An 18,170-nucleotide genomic window follows, 5' to 3' on the forward strand; every position below is an offset into this window, starting at 1 on the left:
TGGGAATGCTGGTACCCACACAGGACCCCCGAGGGAATGGGGGTGCAAAGCCCAAGGTGGGGGGGTACTTGTTCTTTTGCACGTAGCGAACACGCTTTTTGGAGGGACAAAGCTTTTCTGAGGTGAACGGCTGGCGGAGCACCCCAAAATCCTCATTGCCCCCCAAATTTTTGCGGGGGGGAGGGGGGTGTTGGTGCCCACGCATGAACCCTCCCGGTGGGGGTGTCGGCTGGCTGTGGAGCTGTAAAGGACCATGAGGAGGTGTTTGCATTGCAGGAAGCCCGTGAGGGTGTGAAATGAAGGACTGAGTGACCCCCCCCCAAAAAAAAATCTCCCCTCAGCGCTGCCCGGTCCGGAGAACAGGGCACTGCCCACCACAAAGATGGCGCCGCCGCCTTCACACGGAGTCGGGCAATGCCAACCACAAAGATGGCGGCGCATTGGCAACACCGCCGTGCCCTCAGCAAAGATGGCGGCGGCAGCGTCGCCCCGGGAAGGGCGCGCCGTGCGTCGCGCATGCGCAGTGGGGGTGGCGAGCCCGTGGCTGCCCGGGCAGGGTAAGGGGCGGCGTGGCGGGGGCGGGGGGAAGATTTTTGGGGAGTCGAGGGGGTCCTGGGGGGTGCGAGGAGAGGGGTGAGAGCCCTGGGGAGCGGAGGGAGAGTGCGTCCTCTTTGGGGGTGTATTGGGGGGTGAGATTGCTGGGGAGAGGGGTGAGAGGGGGTAAAGGGGGACGAGGAGGGGGCTGAGACCCCTGGGGAGGGGGCGCAGGGGGGTCCTGCGGGGCTGAGGCCCATGAGGAGGGGGCTGCGAGTGGTCTCTGGGGGGGTGTGAGTGGGTAATGGGGGTCTGAGCCCCTGGGGAGTGGGGGCAAGGGGGTTCTGGGGGGAACGAAGGGATTGAGAGCCTTTTGTGAAGGGGGAGCGGGGAGATCGCGGGGTCTGAGACCCCTGGGGAGGGGGGGACAAGTTGTTCCTTTTTGGGGGTGCACGGGGGGTTGAGAAAGCTGGGGAGGGGGTCCTGGGGGCTGCAGGGGGGACACGACCCCCCTGGGTAAGGGGGCTTCTCGTGGACCCTATTTAGGGGCGCAGGGGGTGGTTCATTATTGGGGGGGGTGTATGGCTGAGCCCTGTTTGGGGCTGCAGGACCCCCCTGAGCCCCCCTGCGTGTCCCTGACCGTGTCCCCTCCCCGCAGGATGGCCGAGGGGGGCTCTGGCAGCTCGGGCTCCCCGGGCAGCCTCCGGCCGGGGGTGCCGGGGGCTCGGGGGGTGCTGGGCAGACGCCCCGCAGCCCCCGCCCTCAGCCCGGGCCGCCTGCCCTCCATCCGCTCCCGAGACCTCACCCTGGGCGGCGTCAAGAAGGTGAGACCCCCCCTCCCCACATTGGGGTCACCCAATGTGCTGCCCCAGCAGGGCTTTGGGGACCCCGGGCTGGGGGTTTTGGGGTGTGGAGGAGTTGGTTTGTGGGGCTGGTCCCGGCTCGTGGCGTGACTTTGGTCCCTCTCCTTCTGTGTCCCACAGAAAACCTTCACCCCCAACATCATCGGCAGGAAGATCAAGGAGGAGTGAGTGGCCTTGGAATTGTTTCCAGAGGGGACAGGGGTGGATTTGCCAGCAGGGGGGTTCCCTGTGGGTAAAAAGAGGGGCACAGGGATGATTTGGGGTCTGGAGCATCTGTCCAAGGAGGAGAGACTGGGGAGCTGGGCCTGGTTGGTCTAGAGAAGGGAGGAGTGAGAGGAGATCCCATTGATCCATAGGAATATCCCAAATATCCATAGAAATATCCCCGATATTCATGGAAATATCCCAAATATCCATAGAAATATCCCAAATATACATGGAAATATCCCAGATATCCATGGAAATATCCCAGATATCCCTATAAATATCCCAACTATCCATGGAAATATCTCAAATATCCATGGAAATATCCCATATATCTATAGAAATATCCCAGATATCCATGGAAATATCCCAGATATCCCTATAAATATCCCAACTATCCATGGAAATATCTCAAATATCCATGGAAATATCCCATATATCTATAGAAATATCCCAGATATCCATGGAAATATCCCAGATATCCCTATAAATATCCCAAATATCCATGGAAATATCTCAAATATCCATGGAAATATCCCATATATCTATAGAAATATCCCAAATATCCATGGAAATATCCCAAATATCCATGGAAATATCTCAAATATTCATGGAAATATCCCAGATATCCATAGAAATATCCCAAATACCTATGGAAATATCCCAAATATCCATACAAACATCTCTGGGGGATGTCCAGAGGTCCCTTCCAAGAACACCCATGTCCTGGGAGGGGCTCGGGGCAGGCCTGGGGGTGACGTGCCCCCTGCGTGCCCCGCAGGCCCCGCGAGGATGTGTCCGTCAAGAAGGAGAAGAAGGAGCGGGAGCGGCAGCGGGATGGGCACGGCCGGGGCCGGGGCCGGCCCGAGGTCATCCAGTCCCACTCCATCTTCGAGCAGGGCCCTGCTGAAATGATGAAGAAGAAAGGTAAGGGCAGCTCCCCTCTGGGTTTTTTTGGGGATGGGGGGGGTCCCACCGGCTCGGGGTGACCCGGGGCTGCTCCTCTGTCCCCCCCCCAGCAGGCTCCTGGGACAAGACCGTGGACATGTCCGACTTCGGCCCTTCGCACATCATCAACATCAAGAAGGAGAAGCGGGAGACGGACGAGGAGACGAAGCAGATCCTGCGGATGCTGCAGAAGGACGATGTCAGTGGGCGTGGAGGGGGTGGCTTTGGTGCCACCAAGGTGGTGCTGAGTGTCCCCTGTGCTGTCCCCACAGTTCCTGGACGACCCGGGGCTGAAGAACGACATCCGGAACAAGCCGGTGCAGCTGCCCCTGGCCCACTCGGGGTGGCTCTTCAAGGAGGAGGCGGCGGAGCAGGAGGACACCCAGCCGTGGCTCCCTGGATCCAAGGAGGAGAAGATGGAGCTGGACCCACCGGCGGTGAAAGGTGGGCTGGGATGAGGGGGACACAGCGGGGACAAGCTGGGGGTGTCCCTGTTTGCCCCGTGCCCACGCAGCCCCTCTGCAGTGAAGGAAGAGCCGCGTGAGGAGGATCCCAAGGCGGCGCAGCCCAAGGGCCCCCCCGGATTCCCGCGGGATGTGTCAGCGGCCGAGCTGCTGCAGCAGCTGAGCCTGGCGGCCGAGGAGGAGCTGGTGTTCCTGCAGCTGCCCGACACCCTGCCCGGCCAGCCCCCCACCCACGACTCCAAACCCATCAAATCCGAGCTGCACAACGAGGACGGGCAGGTGGTGGTGGTGAAGCAGGAGAAGAGCCAGGTAGGGGCTCGGTGGGGGTGTCCCCTCATCCCTGGGTGTGAGCCCTCTCCTCCTGTGGTGTCATCTCCCCCAAGCGCATGAGGATGTCCCCCCATCCCGTAGTGTCCTTTCCACCCCATCCTGTGATGTCCTCCCGGTGTCATGTTCCTCCCTGGTTCATTATCCCCTGCATCCCGTGCTGTCCTTTCCCTCACATCCCGTGATGTCTCCCCCTCATCCCACGGCGTCATCTTCCCCAGTCCCATGGTGACTTCCCGCCTATCCCATGATGTGCCCCCCCATCCCATGGCGTCATCCCCCCCATCCTGTGGTGTCCTTTCCCCTCCAATCCTGTGCTGTCCCCCCCATCCCACGGTGCTGTCCCCCCATCCTGTGGTGCAATCCCAATCCCGTGGTGCGATCCCAATCCTGTGATGTGATCCCCATCCTGTGGTGTGATCCCAATCCCATGGTGCGATCCCAATCCCGTGGTGTGATCCCAACCCTGCGGTGTGATCCCAACCCTGCGGTGTGATCCCAATCCCATGATGTGATCCCAATCCTGTGATGTGATCCCAACCCCGTGGTGTCATCCCAATCCTGTGATGTGATCCCCATCCCGTGGTATGATCCCCATCCCGTGGTATGATCCCCATCCTGTGGTGTGATCCCAATCCCATGGTGTGATCCCAATCCCGTGGTGTGATCCCAATCCCGTGGTGTGATCCCAATCCTGTGATGTCATCCCAATCCTGTGGTGTGATCCCCATCCCGTGGTGTGATCCCAATCCCGTGGTGTGATCCCAATCCTGTGATGTCATCCCAATCCTGTGGTGTGATCCCCATCCCGTGGTGTGATCCCAATCCCATGGTGTGATCCCAATCCTGTGATGTCATCCCAATCCCATGGTGTGATCCCAATCCTGTGATGTGATCCCCATCCCGCGGTGTCATCCCAATCCTGTGGTATGATCCCAATCCTGTGGTGTGATCCCAATCCTGTGGTATGATCCCAATCCTGTGGTGTGATCCCAATCCTGTGGTGTGATCCCAATCCTGTGGTATGATCCCAATCCTGTGGTGTGATCCCAATCCTGTGGTATGATCCCAATCCCGCTGTGCGATCCCAATCCCGCTGTGCGATCCCAATTCTGTGGTGTCATCCCAATCCTGTGATGTGATCCCAACCCCGTGGTGTGATCCCAATCCTGTGATGTGATCCCAATCCTGTGATGTGATCCCAACCCCACGGTGCGATCCCAACCCTGCTGTGCCCACGGCAGGAGGCGAAGCAGGCGGAGAACACCTGCACCCTGGCCGACCTCCCCGAGGGGCAGGTGGGGAAACTGCTCATCCGAAAGTCGGGAAAGGTGCAGCTGGTGCTGGGCAAGGTGACCCTGGATGTGACCATGGGCACCCCCTGCTCCTTCCTACAGGTATCGGGGGGACACTGCCACCCAATTTTGGGGGGTTTCACCCCAAAATAACCCCCGGGCAGCCCTTCCCTGGGACAGCGGTGGGGAAGGGTCCTGCTGGTGGCCCTCTGGGACCCTTTTCCCAGGGATTCCCATGGGATCAGGCTGCTCACGGGTGTTCCTCCCCCATGGGACAGGAGCTGGTGTCCGTCGGCATCGGGGACAACCGGACGGGCGAGATGATTGTGCTGGGCCACGTGCGGCACAAGCTGGTCTGCTCCCCGGATTTCGAGGCTCTCCTGGAGCACCGGCACCGGTAGCCAAGGGGGTCCCGGCCCCCCAGCCCCCGGGGACGGACCCTCAGCCCCTCCAGATGTGCCTTTGGGGCGTGGGGAGGGGGCTCGTGCAGGTGTGGGCACAGAGCCAGCTCCCGCCTCCTCCCAGCCCTGCGGGGGGGTCCGGCTGTGCCCCTCAATCCGGCGGCTTCCCCCCAGTGCCAAACGGGGATCTCTGGATGGGTGGGAGCGTGGGGTGTCCGCCAGCTCTGAGGACACACGCTGGTGGGAGCAGGACACGCGTCCTGGAGGAGAAACCTGGAATAAAACCTCTTTTCCCCCTGCGTGGGGCTGCTCCGTCTTGTTCTGTCACCTCTGCTGAGCCCTGCAAGGCCTCGGGGTCCCTGGGCACGGCTGCAGCAGGTGGGGGGCAGTGGGTGACCCCCACCCCATCCCCATGGCCGGAGCCTGAGTGTCCTGGGGGGTGAGGAATGTCCTGGGCAGGGAGCAGGAATGGGGGACACCAACTACCTGGGCAGGGCTGGGGCTGCACTTGCCCCTCTCATGGTGATCTCCCACCCCATCCCATCTTAAATCCCGCTGTTCCCACCCCATCCCATCTTAAATCCCGCCCCCCCCCCCATACCCGACTTTACCCTTCCAATTCCATATTATCCCCCGCTCCTGCCTCATCCCATCTCGTCCTCCCCATCCCATTTTACCCCCACCTCCCTGTCCCGTTTTACCCCCTCAATTCCATTTTACCCCTCTCCTGCCCCATTCCAGCCCACCTCCCTCCCACCCCATCCCCTTTAACCCCCCAAATTCCACCTTAGCGCTCTCCTGCCCATCCCACATTACCCCTGTTCCCACCCCATCCCGTATTTCCCCCCAATCCCATATTATCCCTCCCAATTCCATATTATCCCCCCAATCCCATATTTCCCCCCAATCCCATATTTTCCCCCCAATCCCATATTATCCCCAATCCCAATCCCATATTTTCCCCCCAATCCCATATTTCCCCCCAGTCCCATATTATCCCCCCCAGTCCCATATAATCCCCCCCAATCCCATATTATCCCCCCAATCCCATATTATCCCCCCAATCCCATATTATCCCCCCAATCCCATATTATCCCCCCAATCCCATATTATCCCCCCCAATCCCATATTTCCCCCCAATCCCATATTTCCCTCCCAATCCCATATTTCCCCCAATCCCATGTTTCCCCCCAATCCCATATTTCCCTCCCAATCCCATATTTCCCTCCCAATCCCATATTTCCCCCTCAATCCCATATTTCCCCCTCAATCCCATATTATCCCCCCAATCCCATATTATCCCCCCCAATCCCATATTTCCCCCCCAATCCCATATTATCCCCCCAATCCCATATTTCCCCCTCAATCCCATATCATCCCCCCAATCCCATATTTCCCCCTCAATCCCATATTTCCCCCCAATCCCATATTATCCCCCCAATCCCATATTTCCCCCCAATCCCATATTATCCCCCCCAATCCCATATTTCCCCCCAATCCCATATTATCCCCCCCAATCCCATATTATCCCCCCCAATCCCATATTATCCCCCCAATCCCATATTCCCCCCAATCCCATATTTCCCCCCCGCCCCGCCCCCATCGCAGCTCCCCTTCCTCCCGCCACGCCCACGCCCTATTTTGCATAACCCCGCCCCTTTCATTTGGCCACGCCCCCCTTTCCCCGCCCCTGCCCTTTCCTCGTGCGCTGCCCTCAGCGCCGCCGCTGCGGGGGGGGGAATGGGGCGTGTCCTTCGGGGCGGACCAATCAGCGCCGCGCTCGCGGGTGGGCGGGGCCGCGCGTGCGCTCTGGGCGGCGGCGGCGGCGTGGCCGCGGCTCCCGTGCGCGCCTCGACGGGGCGGACATGGACCCGCCGCGGCCCTTCCGCCCGCCCAGGCCCGGCCCCGGCCCCGGCCCCGGCCCCGGCCCCGGCCCCGGCCCCGGCCCCAGCCCCACCGCCCCCATGGCGCGGGGGTTCCGCGGGCTCGCGGGCTTCTCCCTCGCCTGCCTTCGCCCGCCTCCGGCGAGCCCCGACCCGCGCCGTCGCCGTTCCCGGCGCTGTTCCGCGGGCTGGGCCTGGGCGAGCGGGCTCGGGAGAGGCCCCTCGGTAGGTGCCGGTGGTGAGGGGGGTGGAAGGGGCCAGCGAGCCCCGTTCCTCCGCTGACGGTGCCGCTGGTCCCGCAGGCCGGGGCGGCGCTGGCGATGGGAGGGCTCTGGCTCCGCCCGGCCCGGAGCAGCCGCAGCAGCAGCAGCAGGAGGACACGGGGGCAGCGCTGGCGGCGCTCCCCACGCGCGGGCAGTGAGTCCCCCACACCCCTAAACCCCTAAACCGTCAGTGCCGTCCTCCCCCGGGTCCTCCTGTCCCGCTCCATCTTCCCTGTCCCTCCTGTCCCCTTCTGTCTGCTGCCCCCATTCCTTATCCCGTTCCATCCCCTCTCTCCCCCCATGCCCCATATATCCGCTCTGGTCCCTTATTCCCTTTGTCTTCCCCATCTCCTCTGTCCCTCCTATCCCTCTATCCCCAAAATTGGGCGTTTTGAGTCCCCCCCCCAGGCTGCTGGGGGGTGGGAGCAGAGGGTCCACCTGCACAGCAGGGGGATTTCGGGGTCACCACTGGGGGTTTGCAGCCAGGCCACCCCCAGCGTGTGCCAGGGCTCACCCCAGCCCCCCCCGGGGACTCAGGATCCTGTGGAAAGGCAGAGGGGACGCGCTGCCCACCCAGCCTGGAAGAGCCGCCGCTGCGCCCGCCCTGTGCCCACCCAGCCCCCGGCCCTGCCTGTCGCCCACGCCCACCCCGGAGACCCCCCCGGCTGCTGCCAGGCTGTAAGTGATGGCCCCAGCCCCGGGATTTGGGGTGCAGGTGCTGCTGGGTCAGTGCTGAGCCCCTGTCCCTCGCAGGCCGCAGGGGACGAAGCCGGTGCCGAAGGGAGCCGCCGTCCCCGTGGGGCTGAACTTTGTCAAGATCCACTGCCAGAACGAAGCTGTCTACCAGTACCACGTTACCTTCAGGTGATAATGGGGGTTCAGGGTCTCCCACAGCCCCTCGAGGCTGGGGTGTGCCCAGGCAGAGCCCTCCGTGTCCTTCCTGCTTCCGTGAGGTGGAACAGCCACAGCACAACAAAGAGCTCTGGGTTTTCCCCTTCAAGGGGGATTTTGAGGGGGGATGAGTGAGGTCTGGGGTGGGCAGAAGAGGGAGAAAAGCCGCTGTGTGCCCCCAGCCCCGAGGTGGAGTGCAGGGCTGCCCGCATTGCCATGCTGAAGGAGCAGCGCGCTGTGACCGGGGACGTGATGGCCTTCGACGGCTCCATCCTCTTCCTGCCCGTGCAGATCCCCAAGGTAAGGGGTGGGGGGGCTCTCACCCAGTTTGGGGGTATAGGGGTGCCCCTGTTTTGGGTGGGAGATCCCCCTCTGGCCCTGCCAAAGGTCAGCCTGAAGGCTCAGAGGAAGAGCGACGGGGAGGAGATTTCCATCAACATCCAGATGACCAAGATCCTGGAGCCCAGCTCGGATCTCTGCGTCCCCTTTTACAACGTGATTTTCCGCAGGTGAGAGACCACAGAGACCCTTCCTGAGCTCCAAGGAGGAGACCCCTTTCCTCCTCCTCCCTGCCAGTCCTCATCCAGTCCTACTTTTCCTGCTTTTCCTTGCTTAGGGTGATGAAAATCCTAAACATGAGCCTGGTTGGGAGACATTTCTTTGAGCCTGCCCAGGCCACCACCCTGCAGAAGCACAGGTGGGTGCTGGCACCTTCCTTCCCACAGGAGCATCACTGTTTCCGTGGCAACCTGGGAATTGGGAAGTTTTCCCAGGTCAGCTCTGGTCAGGCTGACTATGGAGCGAAGTTGGGAGCTGGGAAATGAATCCCTGAGTTTTGGGTGATTCCAAATTTCCCTCTCCAACTCCCTGAGTTTTCGGCTGCTCCGGCTTAACCCAGGCCGCTTTCCCTCCGGACACAGCCTCCACATCTGGCCGGGCTACGCCGTCAGCATCCGCAGGAAGGACGGGGGGCTCTTCCTCATGGTGGACGCCATCCACAAGATCATCCGCAGCGAGTCCGTCCTGAGCATGATGTGAGAAAAGCGGGAAGAAGCCCCAAAAGCTTCGGGGACGAGGGCGCTGCGAAAGGCGCTTTGTTTTCGGGGTAGCACGGGCAGGGAGCATCCCACGAGCCTCTCCCCTCTCCCCAGGCAAACCATCCACGCCCAGTGCCAGAGAACATTCCAGGATGAGTGCATCAAGCAGCTGGTGGGGAGCGTGGTCATGACCCGCTACAACAACCGCACCTATCGCGTGGATGACATCGACTGGGACAAGACCCCCAAGGACACGTTCACCCTGGCCAGCGGCCAGGAGATCACCTTCGTGGAGTACTACAGGTGAGGGGGAGCTGCTGGATCATCCCGTGGGAATGGGAAGGGCTCCACGTCCGGTGGGGCAGCGGGAGCAGGGAGGTTTCGCTGGCCACGGCAGAGGGTTGGGAGTGAGTGTTCTACAAGATCCAAACCCAGATTCCAGGGTTGTGTGATGGTGCTGTTTTTCCAGCAAGACCTACGGGATCACCATCAGGGAACTGGACCAGCCGCTGCTCGTCCACAAACCCAAGGAGAAACAGATGCCAGAGGGGAAGGTGAGCCGGGCATGGAGATCCACGGGCTGCTCCGGGCTCCTGCAGCCCCTGGGGAGAGCAGGGATTCCCAGATTCCCAGCCCCTGGAATGCTGACGGTGCCTGTCCCTCCCTGCAGCGCAAGCTGGAGATGGTGCTGCTCGTGCCGGAGCTCACCTTCCTCACCGGGCTCTCCGACCTCCGGAACAACGGCCGGACGCTCAAGGTCAGAGCCTGCCTCATCCCCTGATCCCGGCTTTCCCGAGGGTTTTGGGAAACCCTCCTCACTGTGAGGTGTTCCCGGTGCAGGAGGTGATGTGGGAGATGATCCAGAGCCCCCAGCAGCACTACCAGCGCCTCACCAGCCTCCTGCACCGCATCCAGGACACCCCGGACGCTTCCCGGGAGCTGGGGCGCTGGGGGCTGTGCCTGGACACGGATATCTACAGGGTAAGGGCTGCTGGGCTCCCGGCCTTCCCTCTGAAGGGAATGGAGGCAGGGGAGGCAGCTCTGGAGATTCCTGCTCTGCCCAGACCCAGGGTCACATCCTGCCCGGGGAGCGGATCAACCTCCGGCACCGCTCCTTCCTTCCCGCCGAGGACCTGGGCTGGCACCGGGAGGTGACGAAGGAAGCGCCCATCGCCGTGGTGAGCAGCAGCCTCCCCTCGTTGGGAAAACTGGGATGGGTTTCCCTCAGCGCTGGCATTCCGGCTAAGCCGCTTCCAGCTCAAACCCTTCCCTTGTTTGTGTTGGATTTGCGCTCCAGCTTGTTTTTCCGAAGGAGTTGGAGGTATGTGGCTGTGGTGTCTGCTTTCCCACCTCATCCCAGGGTGGAGGGAGCCTTTTGCTTGTAGGAATTGGATCCAAATTTCTCTTGGGCCACTTTTCCTTTCCCAGATTCTCCTCTGTGCTCCAGATTTCTCTTGAGCCACTTTCTCCCTCCCAGTTTTCCCTGCTGTGCTCCAGGTTCCTCTTGTCCTGAATTCCCTCTCCCAAATTTCCCTGCTGTGCTCCAGGTTCCTCTTGTCCTGAATTCCCTCTCCCAAATTTCCCTCTCCCAAATTTCCCTCTCCCAAATTTCCCTCTCCCAAATTTCCCTCTCCCAAATTTCACTCTGTGCTCCAGGTTCCTCTTGTCCTGAATTCCCTCTCCCAAATTTCCCTCTGTGCTCCAGGTTCCTCTTGTCCTGAATTCCCTCTCCCAAATTTCCCTCTCCCAAATTTCCCTCTCCCAAATTTCCCTCTCCCAAATTTCCCTCTCCCAAATTTCCCTCTGTGCTCCAGGTTCCTCTTGTCCTGAATTCCCTCTCCCAAATTTCCCTCTCCCAAATTTCCCTCTGTGCTCCAGGTTCCTCTTGTCCTGAATTCCCTCTCCCAAATTTCCCTCTCCCAATCTCCCTGCTGTGCTCCAGGTTCCCCTTGGGCCAGTGTTCCTCTCCCAGATTTCCCTCTGTGCTCCGTAGGTTTCTCCTCTCCCAAAGGGGAATGTGCCTCCCAAACCACGGCCTGTCCTCGCTTCTCTCCCAGATCTCCATAAATTCCTGGCTCCTGATCTATCCCAAGCGGCTGCAGCACCTGGCCAGGGACCTGCTGGCGGCCATGAGGAGCAGCTGTGGCTCCATGGGAATGCAGGTGGGACAGCCCACGGTGCAGGAGCTGCGGGACGACCGCATCGAGACCTACGTCAGGAGCATCCAGAGTTCTTTGGGGAGCCAGGTGAGGAGTGGGGACATCCCAGGGGGATCATCGGGAAGGTGGGATGGGAGCACCTGGAGTGGGGCTGAGCCTGGAGAAAAGGAGGCTCAGGAGGGGCCTTATTGCTCCCTAAAATCCCTGACAAGAGGGTGCAGCCAGGTGGGGTTGGGAATAAGGGAGGAGGAGCCTCAGGCTGTGCCAGGGGAGGCTCATGTTGGACACCAGGAGGAATTTCTTCATGGAAAGGGTTGTTAAATACAGGAATGGGAAAGGGTTGCTAAATACAGGAATGGGGAAGGTTGTTAAGTACAGGAATGGGGAAGGTTGTTAAGTACAGGAATGGGAAGGGTTGTTAAATACAGGAATGGGAAAGGGTTGCTAAATACAGGAATGGGAAGGGTTGCTAAATACAGGAATGGGAAAGGGTTGCTAAATACAGGAATGGGAAAGGGTTGTTAAATACAGGAATGGGAAGGGTTGTTAAATACAGGAATGGGAAAGGGTTGTTAAATACAGGAATGGGAAAGGGTTGTTAAATACAGGGATGGGAAAGGGTTGTTAAATACAGGAATAGGAAAGGTTGTTAAGTACAGGAATGGGAAAGGGTTGTTAAATACAGGAATGGGAAAGGGTTGTTAAGTACAGGAATAGGAAAGGTTGTTAAGTACAGGAATGGGAAAGGGTTGTTAAGTACAGGAATGGGAAAGGGTTGTTAAGTACAGGAATGGGAAAGGGTTGTTAAATACAGGAATGGGAAAGGGTTGCTAAATACAGGAATGGGCTGCCCAGGGAGGTGCTGGAGTCCCCATCTCCGAGCCGTGGATGTGGCCCTTGGGGACGTGGGTTATCGGTGACCTTAGGTTTGACTCGGTGATCCTGGAGGGCTTTTCCAACCGGAACAATTCCATGATCTCCCTCAGGACAAGGTGCAGCTGCTCCTGTGCCTCATCCCCAACGGCCGGGACGACATCTACGGGGCCGTCAAGAAGCTTTGCTGTGTGCAGACCCCGGTGCCCTCCCAGGTGGGCTGGGACCCCCATTCCCGGGAAGCCGTGGCTGCCTCCAGCCTCACTTTTCCCTGAGTTTTCCCTCTCCCTAGGTCATCAACGCCCAGTCCCTCACGGGCCACCCCGGCAAGATCAGGAGTGTGGTGCAGAAAGTTCTGCTGCAGATCAACTGCAAGCTGGGCGGGCAGCTCTGGGGGGTTGATATCCCGCTGGTAAGGCAGGAAAACCCTGGGAAGAAGCCTGGGACGAGCCTGGAAGCTCTGGAGGGGGTGAATTATTGTGGGCACGGGCTGAGGCAGCTGGAGAGTCGGGGTTGGCTTCTCTTGGGTGCACGTGAGTCCCTTGGGAGCTGCAGGGATCCGAGCCTGGAGGTGTCTGACTTATCCCTAAATCCCACCTGGCTGTTCTTCCCTCTTCCAGAAGCAGCTGAGGGTTGTTGGCATGGACATTATCCCTAAGTCCCACCTGCCTTTCCCTGCTCCATGATCCCTAAATCCCATTTTTGTTCCCCCTCTCCAGAAGCAGCTGATGGTTGTGGGCATGGACATCCACCACAGCCGGAGCCAAGGGATGCGCTCCGTCATCGGCTTTGTGGCCAGCATGAACCAGTACGTGGCTTCCCCCTGGGAAAGGGGGAATTTTCAGGGATCTCCCACCCCAAAATCTCCTCCCGGGAAGGGGGTGAGGATGCTGCTCTCCCCAAGCTGCTGCGCTCAGCAAGGTCTCCCCTGGCGTGTTTGTGTCGGGAATCGCTGGGAAAGGGCTGGGAATGCTGAGCCAGGGCCGATTTGGGGTTGCACAAGACCTCAGAGGACTTTGCCCGGTGCTGGGGGAGGTTCCCAGTGCTCGTTCCTGGTGCTCATTCCCGTTCCATGCCCAGCATCCTCACCAAGTGGTACTCCAAGGTGGTTTTCCAGATGCCCCACCAGGAAATCGCCGACAGCCTCCGCCTCTGCCTCTCCCAAGCCCTCAAGCGCTTCTACGAGGTGAGGCCAACCAAAAACCACCCTCCTGTGGTTCCACATTCCCTCAAAACAAGGGGGAAACCTCCCAAAAACCTCCAGCCTGGATACGTGCAGGGGAGCAAACATCCCCAGCAGCCTTTGGACTGGATGTGGAGCCGGCACAGCTCATCCTTATCTCGGGAACGTGCCTCGGGATCAGTTTGCTCACAGGGAAGTGCCACGTTAGAGCTCCCAGGGCCCTGTCCCTTGTCCCCAGCGTGAGAAAAGCAGCCTGGGACAGGGCAGGGGCTGGGAAAAATCCCAGCTCTTGGGATTTTCCCAGAGAAACTGTGGCTGCCTCATCCTTGGAAGTGTCCCAAGGCCAGCTTGGAGCAACGGGGAATGATGGAATGGGGGTGGAATGGGATGGGCTTTAAGGTCCCTTCCAACCCAAACCATTCCAGGATTCTCTGATTCCTTTTTCCCATCCCTCTGTGGGTGCTGCAGGAACAGCCCTGGGCACTGGGAGCTGGCTGGGCAGGAGGGCCTGGAGGGCCAGGACCCAGGGAATGGCTTCCCACTGCCAGAGGGCAGGGATGGATGGGATATTGGGAAGGAAATCCTCCCTGGGAGGGTGGGGAGGGGCTGGGATGGAATTCCCAGAGCAGCTGTGGCTGCCCCTGGATCCCTGGCAGTGCCCAAGGCCGGGTTGGAGCCCCCTGGGACAGTGGGAGGTGTCCATGCCCATGGCAGGGGGTGGAATTGAGATGATTTTAAGGCTCCTTCCCACCCAAACCAGTCTGGAATTCTGGGATTAACACAAACACAACCCTCCCCAAACCCACCCCGAGCCGCATTTTCAGCGGGGCTGAACGTGGTGGGTTGAATTCCCAAACTTCTGTTGACCAGGGAATATTTTCCCCTCCCCTCTCAGGCAATCCTGTACAGGCTGCAGGATAAAAAAAATGAGCAGATTTTCCTCATTTTCCCCATTTTTCCCCCGCAGCTGAACCACTCCCTGCCCATGAAGATCGTGGTGTACCGGGACGGGGTGTCCGACCCCCAGCTGGACACGGTGCTCAAATATGAGGTGCCCCAGCTCCAGAAGAGCTTCCACACCTTCCAAAATTACCAGCCCAGCCTCGTGGTCGTGGTGGTGCAGAAGCAGCTGAGCACCAACTTCTACTGCCTGACAGGAGAGGAGTTGGTGTCTCCTCCCCTGGGCACCGTCATCGACCACAGCGTCACCAGCTCGGACTGGTGAGTGGCAGAGATGGGGCTGGGGGAGCTGGGACAGGGAGGAAACGCCCTGGGAGGGGATAAAAACCAACCCCAGGGGGGAGAAAAATAACCTGGGTGTAAAAAAAATGGTGGGAAAAGCACCCCAGGGTGGAAAAAAATCCACCCTGGGTGCAAAAAACCCAGCCCAAGGTGTAAGAAGTGGTTGTAAAACCATCCCAGGGTGCAAGAAAATGGTTGTAAAACCATCCTGGGTGCAAGAAAAGGGTTGTAAAAATGCCCCAAGGTGGAAAAAATCCACCCTGGGTGCAAGAAAATGGTTGTAAAAATGCCCCAGGGTGCAAAAAGGTGGTAAAAAAACCTCAGCGTGCAAAAAAATGCCCAGGGTGCTGAAAAAGTCATTGTAAAAATACCCCAGGGTGGAAAAAATCCACTCTGGGTGCGAAAATATGGTTGTAAAAAACCCCGGGGTGCAAAAGAATTCCCAAAGTGCCAAAAAAACAATCGTTGTAAAAATAGCCCAGGGTGGAAAAAATCCACCCTGGGTACAAAAAAAACCACCCCATGGTGTAAAAATTGGTGTGTAAAAACCCCCCAGGGGGCAAAAAAAATGGTTGTAAATATATCCTAAGGTATCTTACAATTTATTTTCTTTACAAAATAAGATGCTCTGGGGTGTAAAAACACCTTGAGTGCAAAAAAAAGGGGTTATAAAACCACCCCAGGGTGCAAAAACCCCTCAGGGATTGCAAAAATAAAACCCTTGGGGTTCAAAACCACCATTCTGGGGTGTAAAAAAAGCCCAGTCTGGGGTTCAGAGCGCCCTGAGGTTCAAAAATGCTCATTTTTGGGGTGCAAAAAAGTGAAATTGGGGTTTGTTTTGCCTTTCCCAGGCAGGATTTCTTCCTGCTGGCCCATCACTCGCGGCAGGGCTGCAGCGTTCCCACGCGCTACATCTGCATGTGGAACACGGCCAACCTCAGCTCCGAGCACCTCCAGAGGTAAGGGAGGGTCCTGAGCCCCCCAAAATCCTCCCTGGGGAGCGGGAGAGAGCCTCAAAATCATCCAGGGGAAGGGCAGGGGTCCCAGAGGCCCCCAAAATCCTCCCTAGGAAAGGGGGAGAGACCCTCAAAATCATCCAGGGGAAGGGCAGGGGTCCCAGAGTTCCTCAATATCCTGCAGCCCCCCAGAATCCTCCCTGGGAAAGGGGAGAGAGCCTCAAAATCATCCTCAAAATCATCCAGGGGAAGGGCAGGGGTCCCAGAGTCCCTGAGATCCTGCAGCCCCCCAAAATCTTCCAGAGAAAAGGGCAGGAATCTCAGAATTCCTCAATATCCTGCAGAGGGAAGGGCAGGGGTCCTGCAGCCCCCCAATGTTCTATAGCCCCCCCAAATCCTCCCTGGGAAAGGGGAGAGAGCCTCAAAATCATCCTCAAAATCATTCAGGGGAAGGGTTGGGGGTCCCAGAGTCCCTGAGATCCTGCAGCCCCCCAAAATCTTCCAGAGGAAAGGGCAGGGGTCCCAGAGTTCCTCAATATCCTGCAGCCCCTAAAAATCATCCCTAGGAAAGGGGGAGAGAGCCTTGAAATCATCCAGAGGAAGGGCAGGAATCTCAGAGTTCCTCAATATCCTGCAGCCCCCCAAAATCCTCCCTGGGAAAGGGGAGAGAGCCTCAAAATCATCCAGGGGAAGGGTTGGGGGTTCCAGAGTCCCTGAGATCCTGCAGCCCCCAAAATGCTCCCTGGGAAAGGGAGAGAGAACCTTGAAATCCTCCAGGGAAAGGGCAGGAATCTCAGAATTTCTCAATATCCTGCAGAGGGAAGGGCAGGGGTCCTGCAGCCCCCCAATGTTCTATAGCCCCCCCAAAATCCTCCCTGGGAAAGGGGAGAGAGCCTCAAAATCATCCAGGGGAAGGGCAGGGGTCCCAGAGTTCCTCAATATCCTGCAGCCCCCCAAAATCCTCCCTAGGAAAGGGGGAGAGAGCCTCAAAATCATCCTCAAAATCATCCAGGGGAAGGGTTGGGGGTTCCAGAGTCCCTGAGATCCTGCAGCCCCCCAGAATCTTCCAGAGGAAAGGGCAGGGGTCCCAGAATTCCTCAATATCCTGCAGCCCCCCAAAATCCTCCCTAGGAAAGGGGGAGAGAGCCTCAAAATCATCCAGGGGAAGGGTTGGGGTTCCAGAGTCCCTGAGATCCTGCAGCCCCCCCAGAATCTTCCAGAGAAAAGGGCAGGAATCCCAGAGCCCCCCCCCCAATATCCCACAGAAGGAAGAGCAGCCTTATAGGATGAGGACCCACATGGGACCCCCCAAATTTGGGGTTTTTGGGTAAATCAACCCCTGGAGCAGTTTGGGGGGGCGCAGGTCCCCGTGCAGGCACCGGGCTGAGCCTGCTGGGTGTACTGGGTGAACTGGGAGGACGTGGACGAGGCGGGTTCCCAACCTCTGGAAGAAACACGGCTGCGAGCAGGTTGTGGGAGGGATGTGAGCCCGGATCCAGCCCCATTCCCGGGAATCCCTCAGCCCGATTTCCTCGCTGTCCCTTCCAGGCTGACCTTCAAGCTGTGTCACCTGTACTGGAACTGGCCGGGCACCGTCCGTGTCCCGGCTCCCTGCAAGTACGCCCACAAGCTGGCATTCCTGGTGGGCCAGGTCCTGCACCACGAGCCCAGCGCCCACCTCAGCGAGCAGCTCTTCTTCCTTTAACCTGCCAGGACCTGCAAAACCGGGATGGCACCGGGAAATCCGGGATTGCACCCGGAAAATCGGGATTGCAGCCCGGAGTTCCGCTCCCCACCTGCCGCTGTTTGGCCCCCCTGCCAGCGGGGATCTTCCTCAATTCCCTGGTTTTGGTGTTCATTTGTTCCTTGTTTGTTGGTTTAGAGGGTGCACGGGATTGCAGCAGCATCCCAGGCCCTGGGGGGTTTTTTGGGAATTCTCTCCGTGGGGATGAACCCAAAGGAATATCCCGCTGGTTTCCAGCCCTCCCAGGAGAGGGGGTTGAGTTCATGAGCCCCAAAGGTGCTGCTGCTCCCACAGCTCATCCCTGTGCAGGTGCTGGATGTAAATCCCAAAGATTTTGGGGTTTTTTCCCCCCCCAGTTTCTTGCATTTCCATGCAGGTTTAAAGGGTTTTTTCCTGGGCTTTTTCAAGCTGCTGTTGAACAAACCAGCTCCAGCTTGGCCGGTTCTCCCGTCCTTGAGGAGTCACTGGTTTTCCAAGGAGAATTCTTTGTGGATTCAGGTCATTACCCCAGGGAAAGGTTTGAATTTCCACCTATTTCAGGTGCTTTTTTTTGCCTTGGGCAGGAGAAGTTGGATTTCCCTGATTTTTCTCTTGCTGTAAGCAGTTTTTTGGTTCATTCCAATAAAATCGTTGCTGGCAGCTGCTCCCTCATGGATTTGGGGGGGGGGGGGGAGGGGTGCCCCTCATTCCAAGGGGATCCCAGGATGGAGCAGGGACACCGAGGGGGGGTCACAGCAGTGGTGCCACCCACGCTGTCACCCTGTGCCCCGGGTTAATCATTTATCCTCGTTCATTTGCCAATCCCGCCGGACTTTGGCAGCCGTGGCCCAGCCTGGGATGGGATTTGGGAGCAAAGCTTGGCCCTGGGGGTGCTGGGGAGGGGTCCCCTCACTCTTCCTGACC

At 58.8% G+C, this 18,170-nt stretch overlaps 2 protein-coding genes across 3 annotated transcripts; both read left to right on the forward strand.

Moving 5' to 3' along the window:
* Positions 1-1,178: 1,178 nt before the first annotated feature.
* Positions 1,179-5,346, forward strand: POLR3D (RNA polymerase III subunit D). 2 transcript variants are annotated; one of them, XM_039564458.1, is made up of 8 exons: positions 1,179-1,358; positions 1,518-1,561; positions 2,383-2,528; positions 2,621-2,748; positions 2,822-2,993; positions 3,075-3,322; positions 4,585-4,737; positions 4,914-5,346. In XM_039564458.1, the coding sequence occupies exons 1-8, from the start codon at positions 1,194-1,196 to the stop codon at positions 5,034-5,036; spliced, it is 1,179 nt and encodes a 392-aa protein (XP_039420392.1). In that variant the 5' UTR covers positions 1,179-1,193; the 3' UTR covers positions 5,037-5,346. The 2 variants fall into 2 exon arrangements, with proteins under 2 accessions (XP_039420392.1, XP_039420391.1); XM_039564457.1 differs by having other exon boundaries at positions 1,193-1,358; positions 2,624-2,748.
* A 1,893-nt stretch (positions 5,347-7,239) lies between these two features.
* Positions 7,240-17,909, forward strand: PIWIL2 (piwi like RNA-mediated gene silencing 2). Its single transcript, XM_039564461.1, has 20 exons — positions 7,240-7,336; positions 7,680-7,860; positions 7,936-8,046; positions 8,256-8,373; positions 8,461-8,582; positions 8,690-8,770; positions 8,994-9,107; positions 9,225-9,413; positions 9,580-9,664; positions 9,781-9,867; positions 9,951-10,091; positions 10,175-10,288; positions 11,168-11,356; positions 12,256-12,357; positions 12,435-12,554; positions 12,862-12,950; positions 13,223-13,328; positions 14,293-14,546; positions 15,419-15,526; positions 17,072-17,909. The coding sequence occupies exons 1-20, from the start codon at positions 7,240-7,242 to the stop codon at positions 17,226-17,228; spliced, it is 2,565 nt and encodes an 854-aa protein (XP_039420395.1). The 3' UTR covers positions 17,229-17,909.
* Positions 17,910-18,170: the final 261 nt, after the last annotated feature.

The sequence above is a fragment of the Corvus cornix genome, chromosome 22 (genome assembly GCF_000738735.6).
Source record: "Corvus cornix cornix isolate S_Up_H32 chromosome 22, ASM73873v5, whole genome shotgun sequence".
NCBI lineage: Eukaryota > Metazoa > Chordata > Aves > Passeriformes > Corvidae > Corvus > Corvus cornix.

Bases quoted from the DNA above. Each gene is read 5' to 3' on its own strand.
- PIWIL2 (XM_039564461.1), top strand. From the start codon at position 7,240: ATGGGAGGGCTCTGGCTCCGCCCGGCCCGGAGCAGCCGCAGCAGCAGC. The intron at 8,583-8,689 runs GTGAGAGACCAC...TTCCTTGCTTAG, and splicing joins TACAACGTGATTTTCCGCAG to GGTGATGAAAATCCTAAACA. The intron at 10,289-11,167 runs GTGAGCAGCAGC...CTTCTCTCCCAG, and splicing joins AGGAAGCGCCCATCGCCGTG to ATCTCCATAAATTCCTGGCT.
- POLR3D (XM_039564458.1), top strand. From the start codon at position 1,194: ATGGCCGAGGGGGGCTCTGGCAGCTCGGGCTCCCCGGGCAGCCTCCGG. The intron at 1,359-1,517 runs GTGAGACCCCCC...TGTGTCCCACAG, and splicing joins CCCTGGGCGGCGTCAAGAAG to AAAACCTTCACCCCCAACAT. The intron at 2,994-3,074 runs GTGGGCTGGGAT...GCCCCTCTGCAG, and splicing joins GGACCCACCGGCGGTGAAAG to TGAAGGAAGAGCCGCGTGAG.